The sequence below is a fragment of the Branchiostoma lanceolatum genome, chromosome 6 (genome assembly GCF_035083965.1).
Source record: "Branchiostoma lanceolatum isolate klBraLanc5 chromosome 6, klBraLanc5.hap2, whole genome shotgun sequence".
Taxonomy (NCBI): Eukaryota; Metazoa; Chordata; class Leptocardii; order Amphioxiformes; family Branchiostomatidae; genus Branchiostoma; species Branchiostoma lanceolatum.
This window is the reverse complement of record NC_089727.1, coordinates 8,361,975-8,385,963: the sequence shown is the minus strand read 5'-3', so window position 1 is coordinate 8,385,963 and position 23,989 is coordinate 8,361,975. Positions and strand designations below refer to the sequence as shown.

General features: G+C 40.8%; 2 protein-coding genes across 11 annotated transcripts in view; both read right to left on the bottom strand.

Moving 5' to 3' along the window:
- LOC136436409 (sodium- and chloride-dependent glycine transporter 1-like) overlaps window positions 1-2,617 on the bottom strand; it is a 35,504-nt gene extending 32,887 nt beyond the window's left edge. The window contains exon 1 of the mRNA XM_066430375.1: window positions 2,465-2,617. Coding sequence (XP_066286472.1) covers window positions 2,465-2,506 — 42 coding nt within the window. The 5' untranslated portion in view covers window positions 2,507-2,617. The remainder of the gene's footprint in view (window positions 1-2,464) is intronic.
- Window positions 2,618-7,347: 4,730 nt separating this feature from the next.
- Window positions 7,348-23,989, bottom strand: part of LOC136436410 (sodium-dependent proline transporter-like) — a 71,624-nt gene continuing 54,982 nt past the window's right edge. For 4 of the 10 annotated variants that reach the window (XM_066430380.1, XM_066430382.1, XM_066430385.1 and 1 more), the window contains exons 13-15: window positions 10,948-11,048; window positions 9,876-10,043; window positions 7,348-9,301 (exon numbers count right to left, since the gene is read on the bottom strand). In XM_066430380.1, the coding sequence (XP_066286477.1) occupies window positions 9,056-9,301; window positions 9,876-10,043; window positions 10,948-11,048 (515 nt within the window). In that variant the 3' untranslated portion in view covers window positions 7,348-9,055. Of the gene's footprint in view, window positions 9,302-9,875; window positions 10,044-10,947; window positions 11,049-14,646; window positions 14,747-15,218; window positions 15,351-15,794; window positions 15,908-16,210; window positions 16,336-16,458; window positions 16,563-16,781; window positions 16,917-17,133; window positions 17,267-17,513; window positions 17,637-18,244; window positions 18,372-20,097; window positions 22,452-23,989 lie in introns of those variants that run through there. The other 6 variants (XM_066430379.1, XM_066430381.1, XM_066430377.1 and 3 more) reach the window with 4 other exon arrangements.

Genomic DNA, 23,989 nt, shown 5'->3' with positions numbered 1-23,989 from the left:
ATGCTCCAAATACTAGTGGCACACTTTTAAATACGGCACATTTAACTTGTAAAAAAGCGTATGGCCTGTTTTTGTGAGGCTATTGTGTGACAGGAATCTAGCTGAAAAAATTGGTATCTTATGGGATCTTTTCCTTTTTCGGTTTAGTCTTACCTGTCCTTTGAGTGAGTGTTTGTTACCCGTTTGTCCCACAACACTAAATAAATATTGACGACAAACTAGGTGTTTTTCTAGGACATCTTGGGAAGATACATAAGTATGGAAACCGCTATCTTTGACTAAAAAAATGAACAGCCTTACCGAGAAAGAAGGACATTGAGAGAACAGGTCTGAGACAATTATATCCAACAATTCTTGGAATTTAAATAAAGTTGCTAAGAACTAACAACTACAGTAGATTTAATGAAGATAAATTTACCTAAAAGGGGCTTGGCTTGGCGGATAATTTCTTTGATCTCAAGTGTTTGTTTGTCAGGTAAGTAAGGATGTCCTTGGGGTCCGGAAGATCTTATGTACTGAGCTGATTTTTACACCCTTAGGCAACGGGACTCCTCAACGCAACAATTCAGCCCTGTGCTCAACAAAACAATGCTCTGTAGCACTTTCAATACTACACACATTGACTCCAAGTGACTTTGGACCCTTGGTTAAAGTTAACGCTTGTATGTACAAGTGATTGATTAGCGATTTCTTGTTTTACTACTACTTTGTGCACGATAAAGCGATAAAAGTGTCCATGAATGTAGGACGCACAAATTTCATAGGAGACCTCACTGGTCAAGTCTGTTTTTAAGATTTTTTAAAAATCTTTTGGTGTAAAATGAATAAGTCTATCACAGTATCAGAAAAAAACATTTATTCATAAAATGATCCATATTTTCCCTCTCAAACACAAAAATAGTCAAAAGATTAGGGGTGGGTACCGGTACATAAAATTCAGGTCTGGTCCAGAGGGTCAGGTCCAGACCTGTACCTGTACCTGATTATAGTAGTGTCGCAGTACATCATATTTTGGAGAGCGAGACACACGTAAAAGTCTCCAAACGTCATGTCTGGAACGATATAATTTCTTAGGTTTGCACTTTGTCTGAAAATTATAACTAGCGAGACACACTAAAAGTCTCCAAACGTCATGTCTGGAACGATATAATTTCTTAGGTTTGCACTTTGTCTGAAAATTATAACTATACTCTCCTCGCCGTCTGTTTACTCATCCTGAGTGTTTCTAGATATCATTCACAGCTAACGTCTTCGAAAACGACTCGTTAAATCTGCTGTTTTGTATTTTCTTAGACCAGTTATGTGGCCGCCTGCTGGTAGCCTGGTACTATGAATTTTCTAGTCGGTCCATAGGCCGGTCCACTGGTTTTTTCCGAACCGTTTTTTTTGGACCGGTCCATTAAGAAATACTGGTTTTGTACCGGTACACGGTACCGGTAACCACCCCTACTAAAGATGTATGAAGCAACTAAGATTAAACAAATCATTAAATTTCCTTTTAAAATGTACATAACAGAGTCATCCTGTGTGCGCAAATTAGATTCAGAACCCACCCACGAATTGACGTTTTTGAGATGACTCCCATTTGAGAAGTAAGCAAACTTCCTCCCTAAAGACATACTCATCTAATTAAGACAATACGACAGGAGGAAATGATTTTCAACGGGTATAATTATCACTGTGATCCTCTTCAAAAGGATTATAAAGTGCCTTTTGATTCTTCCCATGCTAAAGGGGTGTGGCTCCCCGCAGGGTAACACTTCTGATACGTTATACCTCTGAGAAACAATAAACTGATAATTACTAGACTACTAATTACTAGACTACCTCACACTTAGAGTTTTTGAATTTGAATGAAAGACGTAGATGCCCGCTATTACTAACGTTTTGTATGTTTTTGTGTAGTTGTCTCCACAACAGAGCGCGAAATGGCTTTTGTTTTTGAAACGAACACTTTGTTTTATCGCGAAGGGCGGGAAAGATTTTCACGTGGGCCGGTATCATATTTCTAGTTCTGTATCCGTGTTTTTCGAACTGCTCATTATAAAAGAAACTCGTTCCTGTTTTGCACGATCATACGGTCAATCCTTGATCGGACCTGACCATTACAGAATGACCACTATTAAATGACCACCAAATATGTCCAGAAATTCGTTAGCCGTTACGTATATTTCCCTGTACCGGATGTGCCACATGGAAAGACTCACAAATTCGTACCGCATGTGCGTTGGGAGGGGGGCATGTTTTACACTATTTCTTTCCTCATTCCAACGTTTTGAATCTGGGCTTAAAGTCTAAAATTTAACATTGACACAGACATGTACATATTAGTTACTCACCGTTAATACACAACCCGCCCAATGCAACGGACACCGATCACACAAAAGATAACGCACAATGAAATTTCCATAAGAGCCATGTAAAATATAAATTCTCAAAATTTATATCTATTAACAAGGCTTACCTTTTCTTCAGAATCTCGTCCGAAACTTGCAGAGGGTGCCATACTCGGTTGTTTGACTTTGGTCGGTAGGACACGATAAGTTTGCGGTGTTGTCTTGACGAGGTCGTAACGATGAATGAGACTTCGCGCGCTTCGGTCGGGAGACAAAAGGCCTGTGAGTCACCGCAGGGGGAAAAAACGCGTCATTGGTCGGGCGAGTCCACAAGTAGGGGTGTTTGATTTTTTACATATACACCACGAAAAGATAAAAATTAGTAATTTTGGAATAATTATATATTAAAATCTTATAATAATACAAATAAAGTAGTATTCAGTCTTGTTTATAGATGTATTAGTTTATAAATACGGCAAATAACTTTCCTTTTTCACCCCTATGACGTCATACGTAATGTAATGACCTGTCTTTTTTTGTGTGATGGGTTTGAATTATTCATGAGACAGAATCCCCAGTACTTTTCCACGACGTAAAGGCTCTCACGTGGCAACTGGAATTCCGTGGGTTTGTAGGATTCCAATTACAAGGAATTCTGGAGCGACACAAAGGAATAAGAAAATGGCACTGTTTTTTGTGTATGCGTGATTGTCGGCTGCTTTGCTATAGTACTGAAGATGGCTGCTGTGATTGTCGCTGTTGTTGTTTTGTCTCTAGGACGGAACTGCAACGTTACACGTGTTTTTTTCTTCAAAATGCAATAGATCGGAGGACTGTTGTATTTTATTGTCTATATGTCAGCTTGTTAGGGCTTTTATGACCCCATTATTTCGGCCACTTGTGGTTCCTTTGTTTCCACATGCTTCAATGCCCCCCTCCCCCTTGAAGTTAAAACATTCCTTGCGTGACTCGCTGATTATGACCACGCCCCTATGCGCTCCAAATGACAGTATGATCCCGTAGCCCCACCCACCTCCGTCATCGTGTAGAAATGCAAACTCTCATTGGTTGAAGCGCTGATTGCCAATGTCTGATTGGTTTAACAGCTAATTGGCCTAATTGTGTTGTCTTGTCAGAGTCAAAGTTGTAACGTTACGTTCATCAACACCTGCCTGTTAGTGTTTTAGCGCCTAGGATTGGCCCCACTCACTCACCTTATTAAAATATTGTCACGGTGGCATGACACATGATAATGTGGCAATATTTTCAAGCAGATAGGCAGACGAATATGAGTGGAAAATGATGATTCAAGCAAGGAGGTTAAATATACATTGATTCAAGTCAATGTTTTTACATTGATCAACATGACAAACAATAAATGTATCACATATTTTTCATTGTCCGTTATTTCTATAGCTAACGTTACGGCAGCTTGTCGTTCCCAGAGTTCAGTGAATTGTACAGTGGGTACGAGTTGCTAAAAACAGAATACTCAATGGAAAAATATTTACTGCTACTAGATAACTTTGAGATCGGCAATTAGCAAAATTAGAATTAGCGCCCACCCTCTTGAAATCGAGAAAGGGCGGTACAAAAAGTTACCTGTGGGAGAAAGATTATGTAACTACTGTATGTCAAAAGCGGTGGAAGACGAAATACATTTTATCTCAAACTGCCCTTTCAATGATCGGGAAAGAAAAGAGCTTTTTAAAGAAGCCTCCAAAACTTACCACAATTTCCAAACATTTACTGACGAAAATAAAACTAGAACCTTGTTAACCTCCCAAAACCCACTCATTACAAAAAAATGGGACACTTCGTCTTCCACTGCTTCCAAAAAAGGAGTCAAGCCCAAAAAGCGTAGATTGTATTCCGTAGTAGTTTTTAGAATAGCCATGTGTTCTACTAGTCAACATTGTAAACTCTCACTATCTGTACAGTATACCCTTGCTATGTATTGTTTCATGTTGCAATTAGCCTTCGGGCAAGAACTTGCAAATAAAATTATTATTGCTATTGCTTCGTGGTTAAATACATGGCAGTTACAACGTTATATATCTCGCTCAAGTGAGATTTTTGACAACTGGTCCCTAACATGCCTAGAAAGGGTAGGCGAGTTGAGTTGAGGTGGTCTCAGATGATCTCAGATATAACGGGAGCCAAATAAATGGATAGAATTGTCAGCTTCTGTTATGAATTGTAACGTTATATGTAATGATTACTATCTTCACCAAGAAAATTGTGTTTTCGGGAGCGTAAACGATTTACCCAGGAATTAGAGAATCCCCCCCCCCCCAAAAAAAAAACGCCGGGGCTCCATGGATCCAAGAAGTCCGCGAAGGAGGCTAATTGGTAGCCTCCGATGCAGACTCCTCCCGGCTGTTTTCTTTTTCAAGTTACATTTTTTATACTATTACATTTTTTTTCTTATTGCTGGCCGGGAATAAGAAAAAAAAATGTAATAGTATAAAAAATGTAACTTGAAAAAGAAAACAGCCGGGAGGAGTCTGCATCGGAGGCTAGCTAATTGGCGAATATACGAGGTCGTGTAAATCTATTTTGAGCCGTTCATGGCCCCACGAACTAACCGTGCTATGCCACTTTAGGCATAACATGGTTCAAAGTGCAGACATACCAGGGTAAGTATATAAAGGTGTGCCTGATAAGGTAGAGGTGTGGCCTTCCTACGTCACTGCCTTTAACTATACATGTAGTTTGCTCTGGCACTTGTTTACATTACCCCCCCCCCCCCCCTCTGGCTTTACTCTCCATTAATTTATAATGACTTCTGTGCGTAATGCGTATATAACGTTACACATGTATGTATGTCGTTAATCCAAGTACTACTGATGATGTTGAAAACGGAGACCGAGCTAAACGACTAATCTCACCACCGGTTGTTGTACAGGTTGGCCCTATTGATACTGCCTTGCCACCGATAAATCTGATTGGAGATCACTAAACGACGCCTTAGGCTAGGTAGTATGTACGGAAGGCAGACGTAACAAGAGTTCCACGACCTCATATCTCCATTAACAATTCTATTCATGCAAATGGCTTACACATTTGCATAATATATGCTTGGTCGTAAACACCGTTATCTAACTTACACATGTTGCAATATTGACAGTCCTATAATTAAAGATGAATTGTGGTGTTTTTACATTAATTATGCAAATTAGGAATCTATTTGCATAATTGGTATCTGTTGATGCTCCACTTTCCATAAACTACATATGTTACATGTATTTGAGTCAGACAATGGAAAACACTGCAAATATAGATTTTCCTCATTAGCTATGCAGGCCACTACCACCCCAGTCGACCGAAACCTCTGCTTGGAGAATACATGTAGGTAGTATGAGCAAGGAGGTTATATAGACATATATAACCTCCTTGGTATGAGCCACCGTTGCACTGTGATAGCAGCTGGGTGCGACTCCTATGGCGATTTTCGGTACTGCACTTCTATACAGAGCCATTACATTTCTATTAGGGCATTGACTTCATCGACTAGCAATGATGGACAACCAAGAGAGGGCATTGACATATGTCCCTGTTGCTAGGCCAGATAATATTCGTGAAGGGGGGGGGGTCGATCCAAGAGTCGTTATTTCGGATGGTGACGTAAAGCCGGTCGGCTCCGTGTCACGATGAGGGAGTCAGGCTTACACAGCTTGGTGCGTCAAACCTCTCCACGTAAAAGAACCCAACACACTTATCGAGAAGAGTAGGGGTGTGCTCAGTGTGCTTGGCTGAAAAACATGATGCCGCATTGCACAAATACTGAAACAGCCAAGAGATTATACTCAAGGTCCCTATATAGGGATGTGGGTCACAGGGGAATACCTTCATTGATTTTCCAAGCAGATGTTTGGAGGGAGATCGTAACGTTTGTCAACTGCCTCGGTGTTGTTACTGAGACGTAAATGATGTTATTAGGCGCTACTCATTCTATCCTACATAGGCGCTAGGCTTGAACTTGAATATTGGATCATATTGTTGCGCCCAAATTACGCGTCTCTTGCAACATAGACTAAGAGGTTTCTAAATGATTAGTTGTTTAACCAAGTCTTCCGTAACGGCTATGGAGTGGCCTAAATTTTGTCTCACTGCAAAGAAAGGGATTTTACATTCATATGGCCTTCGTGGCTGACGCAAGAGGTTGTCCTAGATCCTAAGTGTCCTATGTTTGAGGTTATCTAATCAGGCAGCTGTTAACGTTAATGTACGTGTGTGTGTACAAAAGGTCTCGGGGCACTAGGCTATCGCCTAATCACTAATGTCACATACTTGCAGGGAATAATCGATATATTTGAAAGACACCAGATGTCACAGATTGGCTTACTCAGTGTTATATATTGATTTGCGTACTGTACTTTGTTACCATCGATCGGTTGGACATTTTTTCATAACGCTGTATGTTTAAGACGCGAAATGCCATTTTCCACATTCCAAGGGCGCCATCTTGGAAGTGCAACGTTTCAATCTGCATTACCGAACATGTAGTCAAGTTTCAGATAAATGGTTTTCCTACACCTCAAAAAGGTTACTGTTTTTATCATTTTCTCCTGTAACGTTATTGTTATATCATTACGAAGTTATGTATATATGTGTATCTAGAACAAAATTGGTAGTGATTACAAATTTCCCGTCTTTCCATGTATAGGACATATGACCGGCGTTTCGTAACTTTTTACAACGCCCGGAAATTTTTAGACTTCGTTCGTTTGAATCTTTTTGACAAGTGCCACCTCTTTTTTTGACTGACTATCAGGAAATGTGGTTTATATTTGATTTTGTATAATTTTCCGTTTACCTACTGTTGATTTTTTTTGTTATTTACATTCATTTATTATGTAAGTGGACTCCAGGTAGAATAGTGTTTCTCTATGTAACACTAATGGAGATCTCCATAAAGGAAATAACATTGAAGTCGATTTTCTTACATGTGAAACACGTTCTGTTCATCTCAAGATAGAAGATTTGATTAAGAAAGACTTCCACCACATTTCTAAGTAGGTATATAGCCTTTATTTCACTAAAGGTAGACATAATCCCAAGTTTAGCTGCCACCGCAAACAAATGCAAACTACACCACGGTATCTTTTTCAAGACTGCATCTACATGGTATACCTAAAATTGTGTTCACGGTTCTACAAGCTAAATATGACTAACAAAACATAAAACATATAAGGATTAAAATAAAATTGATACAAAGCAAAGTATATATACAATGAGACAAATGGAAGCGTATTAGCAACGAGAGATTTGGCACGATTTCTAAGCAATTTCATCAATGTTGTCATCTGTGACATACATATAAACACACACTGATTACTTAGATCCGCTAGTGCTTTACAGCAATACAATATATCCGTAATAAATAGAGACGAACTATTTGCTGTTGTAACTCACTGTTTGTCATTGGCTGACAAACAGTGCAGCGAGTATTGAGAATTTCAGAGTCGATCACAATGATAGCCTTACATGAAAGCAGCGCATTTCATTGGTCAGCGTGCGTAGCGAGTATTGAGAATTTCAGAGACAATCACAACAACGTGATTACGTGGAAGCAGCGCATTTCATTGGTCAGAACACAACGAGACACAATCTGGTGTACTAAATTTGCTAGTACATTGCAGTGCAGTATGAACTACTTATTTTCAACACATGGTTCACAAGGTTTCTAGATCGGTTTAACGACAAAAGCAATGTTGCTTCACAGGCAAAATATACGATGCATAAGTCTTGTGAAGCGAGTTGGCTCTACGCACCACGTGCAAGAGGATGAGTGAGTGAGTGTGAGTGAGTGATTTATTTCTGGCATATCAATCAACATATATTTTCTAGTGAAATACGATTTTGGACGGACAACAATAATACAATAACATGAAACTACAAATTTTCCGGACAACAATAATACAATAACATGAAACTACAAATTTTCCGGGCATCTATAAGCTTCTATAACATACAGTTGCTGACTGCATGGCTTAAAAAACAAGCTTCTCAATAAGAGAAATCCTTAAAACGTACTAAATAGATATTCAGTATATACACACTTATCGTCTACATTTGAGACCTTACCGTCTAAAGAAATGGAATGCCAATATTTACAATATAAAGTTTTTGAGGTTTCATTAACTAGAGAAATGCAATGTTTCATTGACTAGAGAAATGTAATTGCTGCCCCCCTAGTCGCAATAAATGCCAATGTACAACAAGTCCGAAAATACAATGTCTTAAATCGCGCCGTGCTATTTGATATCTGAAAGCTCTCTTTGCTGTCGTTGGCAAATACAATAACAGAAAATAAAATCGTTTACCAAGATATCAGCTCCGTATATGTAGCACTTACCACCATGCAAAAGCATTTTTAGAAGTCGCAGCCATAAGCAAAATCTAAATATTCAATATCCTGCTATTTTGGTATTTGGCTTCTTCTGGGTTAGAATAGTTTTATCGATGCAGGTGTGGGCATGCGTCTTGCATTCCTAATATTTACGACCACAAGTCTACGGGTTTACCTTTGAACTCGCGCATGCGCAATTGGGACGATGAACCCGCTTATACCTAGACCTTGCCACACCCCTTTTCTCTGGTATTTCATTTCAATTCCAAGTATACAATATGATCATTTTAATTTCTTTGATAGGATCCTCTTTTTACAATGGAATGGGACGCGACGGTATGGATGGGGAGGGGGTGTTCTGACTTTACAATTTCGTCACCACAGGAAGACCGTTCATTTGGCCTGCTACAGAGAAGGGCACGTTGATGTCGTTCCGCGGTAGGGTGGTGGCCGTGGTGTAGTCAGGCGGGAGGTCGGCGCCCTTGTTCGGCGCGCCCTCTAGCGGCACCTCCACCCCGTACTTGCCGGCGTACACCTTCATCATCTCCTGCCGGTGGTCCTCCAGGGCCGGGCCCCAGTCGGGAGACGGCTGTGCGGCGGCCTTGATACGCTGAAAAGAACGAGCACAGCACTTTCAAATACGCGCTTGCACAGGTGTGTGGCCCAAAGAAACACTGATGCACATTCTATACACCGTATGGTGTGGAAAGGACTTAAACTTTAATGCAAGAAATATTGTTATTTTCAACAAGGTGTGTTAGTACAAATCAAGCTAACCGAGCCTACAAAACGAGAGACCCTTATGATCATAGATTTTAGGTTAATTTGATGTCTAATAACAATTTTCAGCTGTGACTTTAATGTTAAGCCCGACTTAAGTAAAGCTCCAGTGCTATACAGAGTTGCAAAAGACTAAAAAAAATTAAATCATGCGGTGAATGATTTCTATAGTACTCTCCAGTTCCTGTGTCCTAAGAGTCGGGATTAAATTGCGCTTGCGCAGCGAGAAGCATTGTGGGCAATATGTCAAAGTTGAAGGCCCCTGAGATATAAACACATCAGGAAACACATTCAGAATGGTCTAGACAAAAACCTAGCGACCTTCACCTCTGACATACATTACCCAGGATGCTTCTCCCTGCGCATGCACAGTTTGAATCGTGAACCGATTTATGGCTCCTTACCTCCAGTAGGCTTCCCTTCTGCCGACACACCTGGATGATAGCAACAAGGGGGATGAGCAGACAAGAGGACAGTCCCATCAGCAGACCCATGATCTCAGCCCAGTTGGGGTACTCGTAGTCACCATACGTCACAGGGTTGAACTGGACGATGTTAAAGATCAGGATAAACTGTGGGAGAAACACAATATATACATCCGTGAATATCTGGTTGGTAAATCACTCTTTGTACACAAGTAATACTATAATGAGGCAAGGGGACTCAGGGGAGATACAATTTTAGTAACGTTTGAGAGTAGAATATCCCGCATATTTTGCTTTAAGCCCCTGTCACACTTCCAGGTCCTTCCCACGACATCCATCCCAACCACTTGCGAACACATGTGGGCGCTGGGTACTCGAGTTGTCTGAAATTCATCCTTTCCTAGCTCCACTTCGATCCTCTGATTGCATCTAAGCATAATATGGCTTTTCCCGACTTTGATTGTTACAAATTTACAGTCGGCTTAATCAAACGACTTTTGTCGCCGACTAACTCCCAACCATAGAGAACCTTGCTCACGACTAACTCCCATGCAACCATAGTCTGGAGAAGGGCGGGAGGCCATGGTCAGTTGTGTGTGACTGGGGCTTATTGAACTGCGACACTGTGACAGATAGAGAATGTTCATCTTGGGACAGGGACATATGTCGCCTTGTTGACCAACACTACTGGCGACCTTTGGTCAACCTTTCTTCTGTCAACCCCGGCAGTCACTCCCGTTCTACTTTGGTTACAAAATTCAATTCCGTTTCGTTCCATTTCATTTCTTTCCGCTTCATTACAACGACACGTCGGCTGTGTGGGACATAGGCTTTACCTGTCATGCAGGTATGCTTTTCAATATTTTCAGCAAAGGAAAACATTGCTATTGCTTGAAAGCTAATGAATGTGCGACCTTTTAAGCAGTTTCTGTGTGCCAAACGATTTTCTACCATACTGTGTAACTGTGAAAGACTGGCACTTCATTTCGTCATGTACATGTCGTTGCTAGGAAAGACCATACCATTAAACCAAAGAAGAGGGGGGACTTACCAGCAGAAGAGCCGGGGTGATGGCGACCCAGCAAACCTTGAAGTAAATGGGCGGCTCAAATCCCAACATTGTCTTGATGTCTTTCGAGAACCTTTTCATTCCTGCATCAACATAAGACGTAACAAGAATTGTAGAATGAATCGAGTGATCCTGACTGTCCATCACAATAAGCAGTTCAACCAATCATAGCATAGCAATTTGCGGTTCAACGAATGAGATAGTGGAAGCATGTCTATCAAATATTTCTATGTTCTTATTTTGCATCTCGACGTTTTAACGGAGGTGAGCGGGGCTGTGTGGTTGGTCTAGCAACCACCAGAGACGGGTGATGCTATAAACTACTTCTGACCGAGTTACGTGTTGTACAAGGTTTCCTCATTGCGCTGGAAGGTATTGTTTTTCATCCTGCTATGGAACCATTTTGTACCACAATTGTCTATCCGAGTCAGAAATGGTCTCAGCTTTCCGTATCGCCTATCGGTCTTTCATTTCAACAATCATCTTTGTAACAATATAGGACAATAAACTGAGACATATGCATAGATATAAACGATAAACCAAGATGTAAGTGAATATAGCAGACGTATGTTCGTCCCACGCACTGTCCAAAGAAAAATGTATGTCTCTTTTGACCATGAAAAACGATATGGCATGTCAAAAAACTTTGGTTGCTTCCGCTTGCACAATATACTTTAGTCTTTATTTTCTGTGAAGGGCACGTTGGGGTTTCCTTTCATTACATACAGTGATACACGGATCATATGAGGGATTGGTAGTCATGACGTGGGCTCGTTGCCTGGCGGTTGAAGTGCGTCCAATTTAAATCCAATCTTCCCTGAAAGCGTACCTCTGACGCACTAAGGCCTCGAGCGTGCTTCGTCCGGAAATTGCTTCGCACTCAAACATTCAAATATCCGGTCCATCATTCTTAACCGTAATCAGAGGTCCCCTTGGAGAGAATGGCTTCATTTTCTTTCAAGTTTTTTTCCGGTTTTAATTACTAACGCAAGCAATATAGATGTCAATAGGTCGATGACTGATTATGAAACATGTATGTTATCTAATTTGGCATGGCATCGACGCATTCTTTTTTTTGCGTTGGCGGTTTAGATTACTGACGCAAGCAATATAGATCTCAACAGGTTGAAGATAGATTATGAAACATGTTTGGTATTTAATTTGGCATGAAATCAACGCAACTTTTGCCAAAGCCGCAACATAGGCATAACAATGTGGCATTTACTAGTAATTAGAATCTAGAGCCAGAAATTTGGAGGACGAATGTTCCCCGGGAGGTTACAGTTGTAAAGTGATAATAAACCAACGCGTGGGTAGTACTATATCATAGTTGGAATTAATCAAAGGGGTCGTTTTCCTATCATAAAATGTGATTGGAAGAGTGTAAGTCTGTATGTTGTGACGGAAGTAGTCACAATAATGTTACCAGCATTCCAAGGGTTAACGTTGTGAATAAAGTGTTCTGGAAGGCTGAATAAAATATACCACATTTTAAAACTTCAATGTGACTCATAGATTATTTTCCGTTGCAAACTTAGTGTATTGGTAAAAAAAAGGTACTTGTCACCTACGAAAAGATACGTTCATGTGTGATTATGAGATAAATATGACTCGGTCATTCAGAATCTAAGTCGGAGTTATAACTACATTAGATGTATACGATACCCAGTGAATTACAATTCAAGTTGAAATTAAACGGTACATATCACACTAAGTGATTCACAATTTAAGTTGAAATTATAAGACAAATAAGACACTCAGTGATTCACGATCTAGTTCAAAAACAAAAGAGACCAAACACAAATTTGAAACGAACTCTAAGTGTTTCGTAATGCATTGATGGATAATATCGTTGAGTATAAGGGGAAATTTAAAGGCAGCGAGGCCCTATCAAATCAAACAAATTGATGCAATAATCTATTCAATATTCCATTTCCTGCCACAAATTTGCACGAGACAGAAATTACATGACCTTGACTGGCATTGTACGGATTGCCAATGACACAAAGTCCTTGCAAGAGGGAATTTGCTGACAAAACCTTATTGATGATAAGGCGTTCTTTGATTAAATTTGCACGAGGTCGGCCACGTGATGCAGGGCGTACGGTTTGACTCTTTACCTTATAAGGTAACAGGACGGTTTGCCTGGAAAGAATGGCGCCGACGAAAGTTAACCCGTCTACAGCGGTAGACTTTCAAACAGTTACTCCCCTGACGCCACCGATGATGTGCCCTTGGGAAAGGCACTTTACACGACTTTCCCCACTCTACTCAGGTGTAAAAATTGGGTTATTGTCCTCTGTATGTGGTATTGTTAAAATAAGTTATAAAACTTGAGTGCAGTGCCACGTCGCCCTTGTTTCCCCAAAAGTGATATAAAATAATAATTTAAAAAAAACAGTTACAACGCTCAACAACGCTAACAGCTAAAATGGCAAGAATAATGCCACATATATGAAGCCTGTTAAATATCATTTCCGTGCTTTGCTTGGTCTATTCTTTAAGTAGATTTTATGAATAAATTCGTTACAATTTTAGGTCTTCGAAACAACCAACCCCCCCCCCCCCTTCACTTGCTGTATTCAAATATCGATGCTATCTTTAAATTTCTTGGTCAAACGACGGTAAAATTGACATTTAGCTAGGAAGCCGCCATCTATCTTGACCAAACGTTAAGACACAAGTGGGTATACCTTTCTGAAGAAGCACGAGTGATGTATTGAGGTTATACTACTTTTAGGGCCGTAAACGCGCTTCTTGCACATTAACGCGTTTCCAGACAATGGGCCGCCACCCGCCACATTTCTTCTCACTTTTACAACATCTCGTCAAGAAAATGTCGTAAAAGACGACCATACAATTTCACCGTGCTTCAAATAAGGGTTTCCCCTGTGGTTATACGGAGTAGGTTTCTTTTCCGAGCTTTTAGTGAAAACACCCAAAACTTGTGTAATAAATCAATACGTAATTGAAATTGAGTTCGTAAATTTCAAGGGCAGACGTACTTATTCCTAAACGTTTCCTGCCATCAATAAACACTTAGCAGCAAAAAGTCCAATGTAATCAACCCTTTTATCTCATTATAACTAGTACTGCACTTGCAATGGCCGAAGAAGGCCGGGAAATGAAAAACCGCCTTGAAAATACTGATAATTACAAGCAAAAAGGCCAGTATGATAAAGAGTTTTACTTAATGCAAACGTTACTCAAGCAACTGGCTAAAACGGTCTGACGTTTCAGTCCGTGAGCTGCTTTGTAATTTTGCCATCGTTGCTTACACTACTGGTAGTTGGTATATATTTTTCCACATGCTAGTTATCCGTAGCAATGTAAGTTACACTTTTCAAAGAAAAACATCTTTTTGTCGTTTTAATGTAACGTATTTAGTACCTTTGCTCTTCACACAATATAACTGCGAAAAAAAACGAGAAACGGACCAAAAACAATATCTGCCCATACGTTAGCAGGCTTGTTCATTTGGTCAATGTCTGTCAGTTGTCACCGCATGTTGATAAATTTCTAATTCTGTCAACTCTCAACATTTCCGGACACTCTAGTAACCCTAGCAACCTCTTGTCTTTCTGCGTTAAACGTGACTAGCATATAGAAAATACAGAGGACACAGACACACCGAAAACATTACGGAGGTAAAAAAAAGATATCATTTTCAAGATGCCTTACCGTAGACGTACTGGATGGCGATCGTCAGGCAGAGGGAGATGACCATGAGAGAGAACCCGGCACTGTACCAATCTAGCAGCTGTAGCCAGTACATACCGGCCTGAGAGAGACAAGAAAAAAGTATTTGTTAGCATTCAAAAATACATTTCAATATTCTTTAAAAGTCCTTCGTCGGGACAAAATACAACGGACTCCATCATTCTTTGAAACCTTTGGTTGTGGTCCCAAACGTGACTGACACTACTTCTCTTTGCTGCTTTGTGACAAATACTAAACATTCAAAAATACATTCCAACACTCGGGAAATAAGGGACTCTTGCCACCTTGTGACGTAGGGGCAAGGATGCGGACACAGACTGGACTCTGTTGCTCGTTGCCACTTTGTGACAAATACTTAAGGTTTTTTAAAAATACATTATTCCAACATTCAACATGAAAAAACTGAAAAATAATGAACTCTACAATTCCTTGCCGCTCTATAATTGTGACGTAGGGCAAGGATGCGGTCCCAAACGTGACTGGACTTTGTATCAAAGTCAGAGGAAATATAGTACGTTTAATGCCATACGTACGCTGGTGGTTTGTGGAAGAGCCAGTAGGTAGCCGATGACACACAGTCCCAGTACGACGATGCTCTTCTTCGGCCTGAGATACTCGGGGTACTCGTCAATAACCGCCGTGATCACGGTTTCCATCATCGCAAACTTTGCAGTAAAAACAAAGAAAAACTTACAATTTTCTTCTTCAATACTCATTCCCGCATAAACGAATAGATATTACGAAGCTATCCTGATGGCCTACTAGTTTATATGGCCTAGCTATTTAGGGTACTACTGTAAAGCTTTGCAGAATACTAAGGTCATTTATTTTGTCTAACATTTAGCGGCTATGGCTTACTTAAGCAAGTCACTTGTAGAGAAAAAGGTCGCTTGCTGCTGGCCACCAAACATAGCATATTTTGACATACTAAGTAGCATACGTACTTTTGGCAAAAATCTAAGAAAACGACAGAAGCAAACGTATAGCACATTACAGATATAGCATTCATTTACGGAGAAAATATACCCTTTTGGGTGTTGAATTTATCTACATGTATAGATCACAGAAAGCGGAAACAGAAGTATACATGTGAAGTAATAGGTATTCACCTGGCTGTCCAAACCCAGAGTTAGTAACATCAGGAAGAACAGTATCGCCCAGAGAGTGGAGATCGGCAAAAGGGAGATCGCTTCAGGGTAGGCAACGAAGGCAAGACCGGGACCTACAGGGACGCATAGGTGTGTTAGAATCAGAGATGTCACTGATACATGTTATTTCTTCAAAAAGACATGACGTGTATTCTCTGTTACTCCTCAAACCTGGTGTCAGTAGTGGGATGGACTGACTGGGTTAAGGCTGAAAAACTTGCTCTGTACTTTATTAGATGTAATACATAACCATTGATATTGACACTCTCCGTATCTTATCAGTTGCAAATTACTCATATTAAAAGTATTTGTTTAGAAGTTTTTGTCACAATCCAAAATCAAAGAAAGATTTACTTCTAGATCAAACAAAAATTTACCTTCGTCAGCAACCTTGTCAACCGGAACGTCCAGCATGAAGGACATGTGGCCAATGATCGAAAAGATAACAAATCCCGAGAAAATGCTCGTGAAGCAGTTACCGACGGCGATGATCAAGGCGTCCCTGTTGACCAATCAGTGACAGATTAGCATTCAGAGTGACCAATGGCATTCGATGTTGCAAAACGGATAACAATGAAGAAAGCAGATTTAACATAAACTTTTAAAGTACACTTTTTTTAAATACCTCATAACGTTGTTGTGGAACTTGTTGTAGCTGGACAAAGTCGCAAGGCTTCCGAAGGCGAGACCAAGGGAGTAGAAAATTTGAATCGCTGCATCTCCCCATACCTAAAAGACAGGAAACAATTTAGAAGTTTAGAGACAGAAACTTCAGATCAACCTCCTTCATTTTTTACATAAATGACAGAAACTTTAACCTCTCTTTATATACACATGACATAGTTCGGCACATACTAGTAATCAAGCCAACAGGATTCTCGCCCTTTTAAACTACTCAATACGACTCTGTACAAAGAATGACAATGACAATAAAGAATAAACTTGTACCTTGGACTCGGCTAGTCTGCTCCACTCGGGGATGATGTAGAACCGGATCCCGCGCTCAGCGCCCTCAAGCGTGACGCCACGGAAGAACAGGATGAACAGCACCACAAAGGGGAAAGTGGCAGTGAAATACACGACCTGAAGAAAACCAAGGCAACAGACATAGACATAATGAGTAGATGCAACAACGTAAGGTGGTATTTATTTAATTTGTACCGACTTACAGCATGACAAACTTGTATATAGACTTGTATTTGACTTTTCAAAACAAAAACATAATGAACACAAGCTATAAGAGTCCTGTAAGGCTTTAAAATGGCAAGCACACCTATACCAACTGAAAGAATCCATTTACCTTGCCCGAAGACTTCACACCCTTGATAAGACAAGCGCCGACGATGATCCATGCCAGTAGCAGACACAGGGCCAGGTCCCAACGTACCGTCCCCATCTTGTCTATCCCCGAACTCAGCTGCAAGACCTTATGACTGGAGGGATAGGGTAGGTAAAAATAAAAACGGTTACATGGGTGAAAGGGACACAGAATTGTTGGCTGAATATGTCAAAGTTGTAGAGAAATCTGCATATTTTTTGGTCCCGTTCGACGTTACTCTCGCGTCGATAAGGTCTCGCGAGAGGGCGCGAGACGCACGAAAACGAGGTCGGTGTTGGTTGTTGTTGTTGTTTACGGGAAGCCATTGCTACAGTAAAGAGGTATAGACTCCAGCAACTTACGTCCAAAACTCGTGACTGGCGCTGACACGGGTGAAGTCTGTCGTGTTGGTCCCGTTGACTCCTAGGGTGACGTTGGTGCCGTTCACCCCAAACGTCTTCCCGCACTGATCAGTGTTCCACCACCTACACGTCAATCATAAAAATAAACGTTTTGTCTACAGCCATTGATTTCTCACCTACAAATCCTTAGAATTTCGTCAACAGGAAATAACGTGTGGGTCCTGTGGTACGTATGGCTCGTTTAGAAAGAACTGCACAACAACACGTAACGAGATGCCTTCTACGTATCTCTTGAGAAAACAGTTGGAACGTTTGCCGTTAATGACAGATAAGGCAACGAACTAGGTTATGGAAAAAAAAGATCTCCAAGTCAAAAAAAATATTGGGCTCATCTGTCAGTCTTCTTCAATTATCTAACCCAATTGTTTTGAATACGAGGCTGTATGAACATGTGACGTCATGGGTCAAAGGTTTTTGGACGTCGATACCGTCCCCCGTCCGGGTTAAGTTTAAGAGAAGGTTGGTACGCCTTAATGTCACACGTGCATCAAGTCTCGGGTCCAGAGCGACTGGGTCAGATACCTTAAGAAGTCTGAGCGATTCAGTCGAAAATTCCGGTGAGCACATTAATTTTTTGAGTTGGAAATCAGTCAATGTTCTCCGTAATGTAATCCACCAAGTAAGGCGAACTTTCATGCTAACAAACTAGGTATAAAATTGAAAATACATACTGGTTGCACAGTGTCCAAGGGAGCACGTTAGTGAAGGAAGCGAACAGGTAGTACAGGGCCCAGGCTATGATCACGTTGTAGTAGATACAGACCAAGGCCGACACCACCACCATTGCGTATCCAACACCTATAGCAAAGACACAGGGGATATTTTGAGACGGTTCGAAGGTTGTTAAGAGTTTTGTAAAACTTTCCTACCCGCCATGCCCTTCCTTTCTTACGTCACTCCTGGTTTTCCGTACCCGGTATTGACTCGGAAGTGACGTAAAGAGCGGAAATATTGCATCCAAACAAAAACATACATATATTTCAATAATGGAGAATAATAAAACTTATTTCTGACAGTTTCGTTGTATCAATAGGTGTTGCTTCATTACTTCAACTTCAACTTCGATAGCCCCCAAATAACCCCGCGAGGGGCAAAATTGGGGGGGGGGGGAGGTCCTAGGCTAAGGCGGGCAGGCCTCCAGCCTGGCGCGGAATGACTCAACGGTGGGAGCCGTAACAACCGCGCCAGGCAGGGCGTTCCACTCGGGGATGGTGCGGGGGAAGACTGAATGTTTGTAAGAGTCTGTCCGGGCGTTAAGTCGTTGAAATTTGAGCATGTGCCTCCCCCGGCTGGGCCCCTGAGCTGGTTGCGCCCCATTACATACTGTTTTAAAAAATTTGTTTGTTTGTTTGTTTGTTTGTTTGTTTGAACCTAGATCGGTGTCTTAAATTAAGAATTCAGCAAGATACGTCACTTCAGAGCAACGTTTGGAGAATTTCAATTGGTTGTGAAGTTTGGCTAAACCATTTGACCACGTGACCATTTTTGTACCGTATAATTGGGTGGAAGTCACGTGATCGATGTTTCCTGAGGAATCCATCACGTGACTTTTACATTTCTGGCCCTGGCGCCTTGCAGGCGAAAGAACGTTTTGGAAAACATTGTGATTTTTTCCCATAATATTTGTAGTTTAATATTGTACATTGTGCGTGCACCTGCAGTACATAGTTGTGGTCATGTGATCTGAATATGTTTGGGAGAACAGCGGAAAAATCTACAGTTGTTGTACCGGGTTGGAAACCAGAAACAAAGCAAGGGACGGACGCTCAGTCGCTTCTCTGATCTCAAAATAACCAGAGAAGACGAACTTGGCTGGTAGAAAATACAGACGCCGTAAAAATCACATGCATTTCATGAAATGTGTTTTTTTCCTCATTTTTTTTTTGTTACGGTACATCATTATATCTTTGTACACAAGTTCGAAAGACATTTTGGGTATCATTGCGCCAAGACTCGATTTTTCGGCGTCTGCAAGAGCATTCAATACAACACAAGCTGCAAGGAAAAAAAGAAAATCAGTTTTCTTGGTAACAATCATGAAAAATATCCGTACAACTGATCATTAGGCACATGACAATTCCAGAATATTGCCAGAGATGATAGCAGTATAGATCAAGATGCTCAATTTCTTTTTTGCTAAGTACACAGACCATGACAAATTGTTCGTCAAATCATGCCAAACGATTTTAACTCTCATTTCTGTCCAAGAAACCATGCTACCACACAGGGATGTACACTAAGCTCAAACTTCTTTGATTATTTTTGTATTGTACTTTTTTAAAACACTGCAGAGTTGAGACTTTTTTTTACTCACATGCAGAAGACTATTATTCATTATTACTCATCAGAATTTCGAATTTCAGGGGGTGGATTACTTTCAGGGGTTTGTAATTGTATGAGTTACAGATATAAATGTGGTCAAACAGAAAATGAGCACATTGGGCACAGGGGCCCGAGTGCGCTTGTGATGTGGGATGTGGAGGTAAAACTAAGTACAGTAGCCACGATAGTGTTACGTAGAAACCTCATGCACGCAGAACGGGATGTAACTAACAGGCTGTGGAGAGCTGCCGCCAGCCCCTCGCGGCCTGCTGGCACCTAATGCATGGTAGAAGTCCACCACAAATAATACACAAGAAACGGTTAGTCGTAACAGCCTAGTCCAACAGCGGATCCGGACACAACATCGACCAATCCCGAGGCGCCAGACTGATGCAACTCTCCCACACGACTAATCACAGCGGTCGTTGCATCAATCAGCGGGCCTTGATTGGGCGATGTTTTCAAGGTGCAGATCGACTGCTGTTCCAATGGGACTATTCAGAGGAAAGCAGGGGTAGGGAAGGGTTTTTGAGGAAAACTATATTCCCTGCTTCCCCCTTTCTGCAAAACAGGAGATACCACCGCATTTGGCACTATTACATGACGTATATAGCTAGGCATTCATGTCCGAAATCTCTTCAAGAACACAGTTGATCAAATCGGAAAATTGTGTTTCTAAACCATGGACCACAAAGTATTGAGATGATTTCGAAGTAGTTTTTTTAAATGTTCAAGTAATAAGACCAATTCAAAATCTGCAATAGACGTTACGGTGGTCAGAGGGTAGCGGCACACGGCGCCATTTTGAAAACGACCAAACGATTTTACCATACCGTTTTCAAAATGGCCATGTTATCGTCCATATCGACGTTGATAATGATAAAACACCGTGCCCGCTAACTATTACCTCTCACTACACGTATTGGGTTACATCGAGCACATTTTGAGGTTATGATTTTTGGCGAAGCCTCGGGGCCGCAGAGCTTGTAGTGATGTTAGCTTTAGGTCGTCCATGGGTACATCATTGCTATCATGGGTCAACAATTGCGGTGTTTTTTCTCACTGTAAGCAGATGTCCCACAAAGTCTGCTTTCACCCTCACTCAAAAAGGACGGCCCGTAAGCGACATTGCAGAATTCCGAGGAATTAAATTTTGAAGAAATACGTTGGGATGAAAATTCATCCTAGTATACGTTTTAGGTCACAAAGTCGTAATCTAGATTCGACATGAATATATCAATATCGCATTGCCATCTAGACACGTAGTAGCATTTTCTTTTTCATTTTCTTCTATTTTCTTTTTAATTCGAGAAAGACATCCCTAGATTTGATGTGTATTAGTTGTTTGCGAGCGGTCCTTAAAACAATTTTCGCCGGTTTTTAATCAACCCTCAACATGATACATGTTTTGAGGGTCTGGCAAAAACACAGAGGTTGGCTCCATTGGTTTGAGATGTTAACAGATGAACAGACGGATTCATGCTACGATTGTAACGTTTTGGTTGGAGAAACGTGCATTTTGGACGTAATGACACACACATGTGCGAATGTAGAGTTATGTCGTAGTCTTAATTCTTTAGGATGATACTAGAGAAATATCCAGCCGTTCTGTGTTTCTTCCATGATTTCCTGCAATTCATAAGATAAAAACAAAGAAATGCAACCTTCAATTTGGCTTTGCGAGGTCCCATCCCATCTAAATCTCACGTGTTGAAAACTGTTACTTTTGGTTATTTTAAGCATTGTGCGAAATAAGAGCCGGCAAGTAATGCGAGTAAAGTGCTGTTTTTAGCGTTTAAGCGGTATGTGAGACAATGGTTAAGAATACGATATGCATCGAGGCATAGATTTGAAAATTCCCGTTTGTTATCAATGCTGTGTATGCCACTCTTGACGCGGACGCCATTTTGAGTCCCATGCTCCTTTGCGCTCACACAAAGCAACCGTCCACATCTACCGTGTTTACGTCATCACTGAAGCAACCAATGATTGCGCGCGAGACTACCAACGTCGTGTTGTATATTAGTGATTAGAAAAGCCAAAATATGAATATCTTTAGGTATAAGCTGAACGGCTCCTTATAAAACATGTATTCTGAAATATACGAAATTGGTACATTATTATTATCATTACTAAAAGTTGTTCCAATGAAGGTGAAATGGCAACAACGTTGTTAGTTTCATTGTATATCAGTGGAAATCTATTCAAATCGTACCCTCAAACTCTCATCATTCCACTCTTCCCTTCACACAAACGTGACGCGCTCACTCGCAAAGGATGACGGGATTACAAAATGGCGTAGGCACCTTCATGATCTTTTTCTCAACTCAAGTCATGTTCAAGTGGCATTGAAGTTGGGTATGGGCCTCTGCCAAAAACAGATCAGTCTTAACTTTAGAGTGGAAACGAGTTGATGTATATTACCTTTGAAAATAGGGCTGATGTTCCAGATCGTGATTGGTCCCAAGCTGGCGAACTGTCCGAAAGACAGTTCCATAAAGAATAGCGGGAGGCCCGCACATCCCAACATGATGACGTATGGGATGAGGAACGCACCTGAAAAACACATAAATAAAATCAAATTTCAAAAAAATCAAATGAAGGTTATCTTAGTAGCGTAGCTATCGAGAGATCTATGCACCGGCAAAAAAAAAATCAAAATCTTATCCAAATATTTATTACTCGTAAATAATTGCCCCATATTTACAGATTTTCTTGTACCCATAACGGCGGGTCCCCTAATATCGGCATGACTCTAACTTCGGACGGATCTTCAATTTTCTCATGTTGCAGAAGTTAGCATTGCTTACTCATTCCCCTCGTACTTATAACTAGTCTGGCAAGGGTCTGCATAATTTTGTTCACTGTGCGTGCATGAATAAAACCAAGCCTGATTGAATCGCGCTTATAGCGGCCGCCCGACACCGGTCAGCCCCCCTAGCCTCTGCGGGGAGGGGCGATTACAGCCTCGGGCAGCGGAGATGCGTTACACAGACTAAATAAAACCCAAATCGCCTCTAATGCTGGGTAGAAGAAACGCAAACCAAATATTGTCCTAGTCAGACTAAATCAGCCAATCGGTCAAATAAGTACTTGAAAGGTCATGCCACAGCACAAACACACCTGTGTAACAGGTAAAGGTTTATATATACGAGACCAATATATACACTGGGCGTTAACAAACAATCGCCATATTTATTCTACGTCTCTTAGTGATTCTTTTAGTTTTATGGTTATATCGTGATTGATCATTTTATAAGAATCCAATTTTCTGAAAACACCTGAAAGTTTCAGTCGGTATACATTGTAAATTTTAGACGATATGTTACCATTCCTTTACATAATTATTTTTTACATTGCAAGTTTCAGACCATGTGTTCCCATTCTTTTCTATGAGTCGCGAACGTCTTTACTTCTAGTCCCTTTCTTTTCAAATTCAAATAAGTTCTAATCCTTCCCTTTAGTTTCTCAGATTTAATTACTCCACTCAGAAACAAAATATGTCTTAGATCAATAAGGGAGGGTCTTAATTGCGTAGTCAGGAGGACGTGATGACTTTACACAGGAAACAAAGGTGCGTCAGTAGCTCACGTACACACACGTGCGATGTGATGTGATGGAAAAATACCTGTTAATGATTAACTTTACATTTACCCCTTTCCTCGTGCACGCTACTGTGTTGGACAAAGGCAAGTATTCTTTACGACAAAGCTTTGAAATGGATTTATAGATTCTGTCTTAGATCCACGTGCCCGATATTCTGTCATACAATAAAATTGTGAGATTTATGCATTTACTGCTCGCTTTACAAGTAGGTAATTACGGAAAAGGGGCGTTCGGTTCGAATACATCGTGGGAGTCCATACATTTGTGTGTCTAGAATAAACGAGACATTCCTTTTAATATGTCGATATATGAAAGCGTGAGGTTTTACTAGCATTGACAACGTGACATTCATTCTTCCGTTTTTTTCTATTTCTGGAAAAACGTCAATCTTCCAAATCATGAGCCCTTGCTTAAGGATACGATGATCGATCGTGCTGAAATACAATATAAGCAGTAATAAATCATGAATCAACCAGCAAATGTCGTTC